At 41.1% G+C, this 8,674-nt stretch overlaps 1 protein-coding gene across 1 annotated transcript; it reads right to left on the bottom strand.

The window, feature by feature from the left end:
* Positions 1–139: 139 nt before the first annotated feature.
* On the bottom strand, positions 140–8,227 carry LOC308105648 (Golgi reassembly-stacking protein 2-like). Its single transcript, XM_080456506.1, has 10 exons — positions 8,079–8,227; positions 5,051–5,131; positions 4,729–4,932; positions 4,514–4,600; positions 4,264–4,394; positions 2,595–2,727; positions 2,307–2,433; positions 1,997–2,083; positions 1,721–1,834; positions 140–1,208 (listed from the first exon to the last, which is right to left on the bottom strand). The coding sequence occupies exons 1-10, from the start codon at positions 8,139–8,141 to the stop codon at positions 952–954; spliced, it is 1,284 nt and encodes a 427-aa protein (XP_080312632.1). The 5' UTR covers positions 8,142–8,227; the 3' UTR covers positions 140–951.
* Between the last annotated feature and the right edge of the window lie 447 nt (positions 8,228–8,674).

Genomic DNA, 8,674 nt, shown 5'->3' on the forward strand with positions numbered 1-8,674 from the left:
TTTATTTTCAAGCCGAAACATATCATTGCACATCTGCTCTTATCGATTCCTTTGTCCTGTAGTATCATATTGTCATTGTGCCTTTCCTTTTCTCATTTGTGAACTTACACTGACACCTTGTGGTTTCCAAAGGGACTGTTTTGTTTCAGGCTAAAATACTGGCGTTTTCAACAAGAAATATGTTGAGCCAGAATGTGAAGTCCAGTTGTGTATGCTCGTACATTGCTGCATGACCAAACATTTCAAATTATCAAACCTAGTGAGTAATTCAGGATGAACCTTCATAACAAAAGGCAAGAGACGAGGTAGAGAAAATACATCCTTTAATCAAGATAGGGATGTGTAAATATTAATTTACAAATCAATTCATTTTTTGTACAGCACTTCAGTACAGGCTACAGTGCTGCAGCACACAAACTGCTTTTGTGTACTCATCTATAAGTTAATATACCCCCATCTTCCCCTGAAGACGTAATTTTATTTGCACATTTATGTGTAACAGGTGTCATGGTTGCCTGACTCCCAAATTTACACTCAGTTTATTTTGAAAATTCATGACAAATGCCAGTGACTTGTAGCTTTATGTGCCAATGTTGTGGCTCATTGACATGATGCCAGTGACAAAATACTTCGATTTTTGACCGCATACTAATTTTAAAATGTCTTCTTTTAAACCCCTTAACTAGAAACCCTAGATGAGCCAGGGGATTTGATCAAAAATAAATATTTAAAGTGCCCATTGTAACTTTGAATTCAACAGTAACTGAAGCTTTATGTTGGTGTTGTATAGCAAACCATCACCAAGTAACGCTCTATAGGAGCAAGTAAGTAGCCTTGGTCACTAATGGTTCCTAAGCCATGTGGCCCATAGGAGCAAGGCATTCATGACAAGGATTCATACAGAGTTAAGAGCAGGCAAACCAGATTGGGAGATATGTCTGCTAGGAGGCCTCAGGACACTGCAACACCTGTTAATTCAGATGTAGCCACTGACAGTGGAACCGAGGTGTTGCTCAGTGAACTATTAACCATGTGGCTCGTGGTGGAACAATATGTGTCCTGTATGATGGCAGGTGTAGTGATCGTCGAGTCTATAGGGGGCAGAACAAAATCTGATGGAGACAGAGTAACACCAGGTATTGCAGGAAGCTGAGAGGGCAGCATGCCTGGCAGGGTGAGGGGAGGAAGAGGACCCAGTCGTGGGAAACCTGTGGAATACAGCAGGAAAGGTAATGTACACCTGGGAATAAACTTAAGGAACTTGAGGAAATAAGTCTCACACACACTGGCTCCATAAGGATAATTCCTTTTAACAGGACGTTCTTGAAAGTCCTTCATTTCATCGACATATGCTGGCGTGGCCTGGATTCGTACCTGGGGCAACCAGGGCCTCTGGCTCCCTAGGCGGGCTCACTAACCACTCAGCTATGGCCACCCCTATATGCATTACCTACGTGCCTACATGCATTTTTAAAAAACAATAAGGTTTGTAGGCCGAAACGTCATCATTAAAGTTGCAGCATATAGGGCCAGAGTGTGCAACACCTTTCCTCTCTTAAACCTGTTGCAATACAACATGACATCATTGACTGCACAATCAGATTTTTTATCCAACCTGCTACATTCATGCCAGCAATGCATGTGTCCCTAAGACTAAGTCATTCAACAGGAGATGGTAAAATCAATTGCACATTTTAACAATCTGACGTAACGATAGTACCTGCTTGTGGTAATCCGCCAACTCCGGGTAATGATACTTTGCCCAAATCTGGCAGCATGAAATTTAGATTTGGCAAATTGGGTAGAGGTGGTAGACCAGGTAAAGGCATCATACCTATGTTGTAAAAAGAAGAAAAAAGGCAAGACCACTGGGTCAATATGTCAAATGCTATGAGGTGTAGCAAAGCCATATTGTAGAATATAATTTATATCATATAGAATAGAATCTGGCGTTTGGCAACCAGAGCTGTATAGATTTTTTTTTTTTTTTACTAACCTGGTAATGTGTTGGAAATATAGACAGGAGGTGGAGGGGTCAAGGATGAGGTGTCCTGGGTAGGCAGCGTTGGTATAGTGGGAACTCCTGCATTAGGGACAGAATTGCAATTACCATTAAATTACATGTTTTATATCCATGTTAAACATCTATATTTTTTTCTGTCAAGGTTCTCATACATGGTATGACTATGTACTACACCCTTTTTTATTTGGAGGTCTGTTAAGACCGTAAATTATCTTGCTTGCTAAATGTTGATCCTAACAAAATTGGTTTGAAAGATTTGAATATGTGAAAGGCAGCAGTATACCCGTTTGCACAGCGCTAAGGATAGTGGGTGAGGCTGAGCTGACTGACAGGCCCGCAAGATGCTCTTCTAATCTGGTGACATTAGTTGCAGAAGATGGCACAGCAGGGCTGATCGCTGAGAGCTGCACCTGAAAAACAAAGTGCACTTTTGATACAAAATACAACTCTGTGCCTGGGTTCAGCAGTCCTGCAGAAACTCCAGATGACGTTTCCTCAGTGTGGAAAGAATGGAACAAGGGACAAGCTGACAATGTCATAATGGATGATCAAACTACATTATTTTGCATACCTCTGTAAAGCCATCCTTGAGTGGAGGAGATGGTTCACTGGGAATCGGTGCAGGGAAATGTATTTTCTTGCCTTCTTCAAACGGTAGTGTAGGTATCCTGTGCAAATAGCCATAGCCAATCCCACATCCGAAGCTATAGACACAACATCCACAATGTTTAGGAGACAAGACAAACATCCTTATTTGTATCTTATTCTCCTTTTTCTTTTAAACAATGTCAAACCGGTGTCCCTATAGAGCATTGAATGCCATTATAAGCAAACATTTTCAAAACATAAATGGAAGCTCACAACACGTCACACACTCAGCCTAGCACTACCAAGAAATGGCATATTATACCAGCTTGTGGCAAACTAAAACCCTTGAAATGTACCAGCTTGTGGCAAACTAAAACCCTTGAAATGTACCAGCTTGTGGCAAACTAAAACCCTTGAAATGTATACTGTCATAACTCTTGCATCTTACTAAACATTACCAAACAAGAACAAATGACATGCATGTTATTGACAGGGATACCGTTTCCGACACTTTTATTTGTAAATCTGTGTATATAAAACATTATCTCCTATCGAATGACACCAACATTGTTCATGTTCAAGCAGTTTGTATATTTGATCTATTTATCGGCTAAAATGAATAGTTTGTGTAGAAACGAGCTGCGGCAGTCCTGTATGACTGTCCTGCCCGCCTCGGGATACAAGAGAGTAGGCACTAAGGACGAGTGGGCACCTCGATGTAAAATGTGCACTTTAGTTTTTTTATATTTGAATAAAGGTTTTAAGTAGCTGATGTAAAGTATACATGATTTGAACATGCACGTTACATCATTATCAGACTTAAGTGTAGGCTTAGCTATACCCTTCAACTTCTTTATGCTCAAAATTATTGGATATACAAGTTTTGTAGCAATTGCAGAAATATTGGACCTCAAATATTCAATCATGTTCTAATCATGTATACTTCACATTACTTTTTTTTTTTACGGTTTTATATATATATATATATATATGTTTTAACATTTTGACCAAATAGCCAATTTTACATCGAGGTGGCCACTCCTCCTTAGTGGCCACTCTTCCTATTATACCGTCCCTCGACCTCTGCGGAAGGCAGTCTTTCGCGCCTAGACCGGCCATGGAGCGACGGACAGACTCCAGGACGTCTTATCACAGTTTTAAGCCAGCGAAAGTGGCCTGAGGAGCGCTGTGGTCGGCTACTGTGAACAGAATAGCTCGCTTACAGCGGTGGTGATCCAGAGCGAGGAATCTTTGATCGCCCCTCCAGAGCATGGAAAAGCAATAGCGGACAATGGGATTCAACCATTCGAACCAATAGTCAAAAAGTAACGGGAACGCCCCCCTCTTTTAATTAAAACCAATCAAAACACCACAGGCACTCCCCTTTTTCGATGTGTTTCTAGACCAGCTTGCTGTACAAGCTGCTAAAAAGCCACACAGATGATAAACCTCATTGTGATGTCATAACTGCGGACAATGGGATTCAACCATTCGAACCAATAGTCAAAAAGTAACGGGAACGCCCCCCTCTTTCAATTAAAACCAATCAACACACCACAGGCACTCCCCTTTTTCGATGGGTTTCTAGACCAGCTTGCTGTACAAGCTGCTAAAAAGCCACACAGATGATAAACCTCATTGTGATGTCATACCTGCCTTCTCCACCCCAGTCACAGTTTGGAGTGATGACCACCTCCCGGCAGCTGTCTGTGTCAGTGTTGTAAACATAGAGCTTTAGTCCCTTCCCATCGTGAGTTTCAATGAGGGAGTACAGATCTTCACTCTGTTGAATAAACACAAGTTAAAACATACGAGTTTAATCAGTATGTCACAGAATTTGTCCTTGGGGATAAATGTAGTTTCATCTTATTTTATCTGCATCCTGTTGCAACAGGCAGGTACCTCATTCATTACTGTGTCCGCTCCTATAATATAGTCAGTGAAGGGTCTCAAGCCAGCCAGGGCTGCAGGGGAATTGGCCTCTACCTCCTGGAGACACAAAAGCATACAGAATAGCATGCAGTAGAATTCTTATTCTAAGTTAAATAAGCATCAGTTTAAGAACATATTTTAAGACCATGTCACCAGCAGCCAAAACAGCTAGAGAACGCACTCACCAGAACATGCCAAACATTTTCATTAGCTCCTTCAAAGCTGCAGAAGCGAATGCTGACCCCCAGGAGACCCTGGCCTCCCCACATGTTGCTGGGTGTGACAGTTGTCTCTCTCAACTCCAGTGTCTTGCTACTGTATACCAACATCTTGACTGGTTTCTCCACATTGATCTTCAGCATTTCTTTTAGGGTGTCATTGTCTCTGTTCTGTCACAGATTAACAAAGTCATATTGTTAATAATGATATTACGTGTTTACTATTTGCAGTGGCAGCTCTGACAGCTGCTTACGATCAATTGGTGAAATGGTCATTTAAATTGTTTACCAATCTATTGTCACAGATAGAAATAATGAAATCAAAGAATGGCTCCAGTCCTGCACGATGACCAGGGGAATTCTCTTGCACCTGCAAAATAACAAGCATTGTCAAAATAAACAAACTAGATTACTTGTTAAATGTAATCCAAATAAATAATAAATAAATAAGAGCAAAGACAGGAAATGGGTATAGATTAAAGAAGGGGGAAAGTTTCAAGTTCCATGTGATAGCACCCCACAAGCTCTTAAATTTATTTTTAATTTTATTATACTATATGGCTGGTGCCAGGTTAACCCTAGCCTGGGCACCATTCCTTTTCGGGTATATGATCCGGTCGGGAGCGGAAGTTAAAAAAATAAAAAGTGGCCGGATGGGCAGAACCGGAAAGACGTCTCACCCCAAAATAGGTCCGTCCTAATAAAATCCTTGATGCGGCATAGTTTAGCTTATTTTTTAAATGTAAATGTGCGTGCACTATCCGGAGACTATTTAGCGTCTGTATTATCCCACGGGGAAATTCTATTCCATTTAAATAGGGATTGGGGAACCAAAACACAGCGGCACCGCAAAACCGGATGGGCAGAATCCGGAAAGAGGATTCTTTTTTTTTTTTTTTTTAGTAGGCGTGGCCTAGACCGGATCATATGGGTCTTTAGTAACAGAGACCAGGCTTTCCTCCGAGGTGGAAAGACTGGTGATGCGAGGTTAGGTTAACCCTAACCCCCACTGTCTCTAACTACCCCCAAGAGACAGTGGGGGCAGTAGCATGCCACTTGGACACAGGCCGGGGTCTGATCAACCTCTGTGTAACGAAGAGGTCCTCCGTTACTTATATTTGGCACTATTTATATATATATATATATATATATATATATATATATATATATATAGCATACAACTTATTTTGCACATATATATTGTACCAGTATTTATTGAATTATTTATATTTGCACAGCATTATGCACTTTACTCTTTTGCACAGAATATTTGCACACAAAGATGTTTTCAGTGCAATATAATATTTGGCAATATATATGTAATGTTGGATTAGGATTTTAATACTGCTTATGTCTGTCTGTTCCAGGGTGTTCGGGCAAAAGAGTCCCCAGGGTGCCCGAGCACCATATATGGGTTGGGACTGGACCACAGTAGAAGAGAGAGGGGGGTTTTGTGTTGTGTACTGGAAGCTGCTAATAATGTGATATGGTTTGGTTTGCAATAGGGTGCATAAGTTATATGTATTTACCAGGGGTATTGATTCAGATGTTTAATGGAATGTGTGGTTTAGATTTGTTGCATGTTTGAGGTAACCTGCAACATGGTAGAACCCACACTTGATTGACTCACACTTGATTGGCTCAGCTGAGTGTAAAAGGCTGCCAGAAACCAACACACTCAGTTTTAGTTAAATATTAGGACATGGTGGAGCTGCCGACCACCATGTCACCTTTTGCTGCTGGTGCCTTTATCCTGTCTGTGAACTTTGGATGAATAAAAGCACCTTTGGTTGCACTCTACCTCCTGACTCTGTGCTGTTTCCAGCCGCTTATTGGGCCAGTCCTTTACACTCGGTCAGGTCGCCTGGAGGAGGGTGTCTGTTGCAAGACCCGAAACACCCAGTGACTCCAGGTAACAACACTGATGATGTGTCCACGTTTGTGCATCAGTTGATGTTATTAACTATGCTAAATTATATATTCAAACAAAAATTCTCTAAAACATTACCTAACTTTATCCATTTATCACATGATGTCACACATGTCGCCTATGTCAGTGGTTCTCAAAGTGGGGTCCGGGGACCCCCAGGGGTCTTTGAGGTGGTTCCACGGGGTCCCCAGCATAATTAGTTAATAGCATCACAATAATTTTAACCAATAACCATATTTTATACTTCGGCTATTCAAAAATAGCAGATATACAATATATTTCGTGCTATGAGCTTGTAGATCTGCTATTTTCGAAAAATCTTAAATGTGTGCAAATCTTTGAATATATACATTTATTTATTTTTAAGCGAGAAGTTTAACTCAAATCTTTGCTTCTGGAGGTCCCTGGAACAAAATATTTTGAGATGGGGGTCCGCAGCCAAATACATATAATTCTGGGCATGAAAAAGTTTGAGAACCACTATTATTCAGTAGGTACGGAACTGAGAAGATTCAGACTGTTGAGGCTGACAGTTCTGGGATGCTAGCTGACATGGGACACCTGCAGCCCATAGGATGCAGCCACATAGATAACGTCAAACACCTAGCAACCAGTGGTGTAAAGTAACTAAGTACATGTACTCAAGTACTGTACATACAATTTTGAGGTATTTTTTTTTACTTTAGTGGAGTATTGCCAATTTTAAATACTTTGTTTTACTTCTACTCCACTACATCTCTGAGGAAAATATTGCACTTTTACTCCACTAAAATTATTTGAAAACTTTAAGTTACTAGTTACTTTGTAGATTCATATTACTATTATTAAACATACATTAGCCACTTGTCTTGAGCTCTATATATATTCCGGCTATTTGAAAATAGTGAGCTTGTAGATCTGCTATTTTCAAAAGATTTGTGTACATTTTGAAGACTTGAAATGGGACATTCTGCATAATGAGGACTTTTTTACTTACTAGCATATTTTGAAGTAAATTCTGAATACCAGACTTTTACTGTACGTATAGCATTTCTACATTGTGGTACTGATACTTTTACTCAAGTAAAAAAGGTGCGTAGTACTTCCACCACCGCTAGCAACCCGTTCACTGGTGAGTGGTGGTGATGATCGAAGAGGTCAGTGCGAGTCGCATCTGGTTAGCAGACACAAGACGGTCACACAATACAGTCATGTATCAGGGGCCAGCCTAACGTCTGTAAGGCTTATACACTAGGAAGAATTACAACAAACATTCACCAGTTGCAGGCAGTACAGCTGGCGTTGCACGTTTTGCTAGGAACAGAGCTAGCTGGTTTGCTAACAGTTTCAATTAGAGATGACCAGGTGTGGTGACTAAACTGAACGTTTTAAAAGTGACCGTTCTTACTCTGAGGACGTGGTAACCTTCCGTCCCCCCGCCGGGGATGTCGACACTCTGCGAGCCACCCATGTCAGTGTCCACTAACACTCCCTGGATGGATGTCCGTACGGAGGGCTGCTGGCTGGCTGGTCTTGACAGCCACTTCACAACAACCACTGCCCTTGTTGCCAGGTTTTGTGAGAGAAACAAGCAAGTAACCCCTAGAGGTCTATGAAAATAAGCCCCAAAAAGAAGAAGCGAGCCCGGCCTTCGCCCTTGGCTATTTTAAACGATTAATCTCGAAAAAAAATATGGTTTAATTTTTTGAAACATTTTTAACAACACAAATCTTGGATGGGGGTCCCTCCCTGGCATAACATATTTTCAGCTGGGGGGGGGGGGGTCTGCAGACAAATATATATTAATTTGGGGGTCCTTGACTTGAAAATATTTGAGTACCGGTGTATTAAACAACATTTAGGAAGCAAGACCAAATTAGCAACTGCACTTTAGAAACAAGCCCCCCAAAAAACGCAACCCCCAACTAGGCAGCCACCAACAAACAACCTTACAGAAAAACAAGCCCAATGTCGCTTATAATAAGCGGACATGGCAACACTGAC

This window comes from Gymnoscopelus braueri, assembly GCF_963280865.1.
Source record: "Gymnoscopelus braueri genome assembly, chromosome: 18".
Lineage (NCBI taxonomy): Eukaryota > Metazoa > Chordata > Actinopteri > Myctophiformes > Myctophidae > Gymnoscopelus > Gymnoscopelus braueri.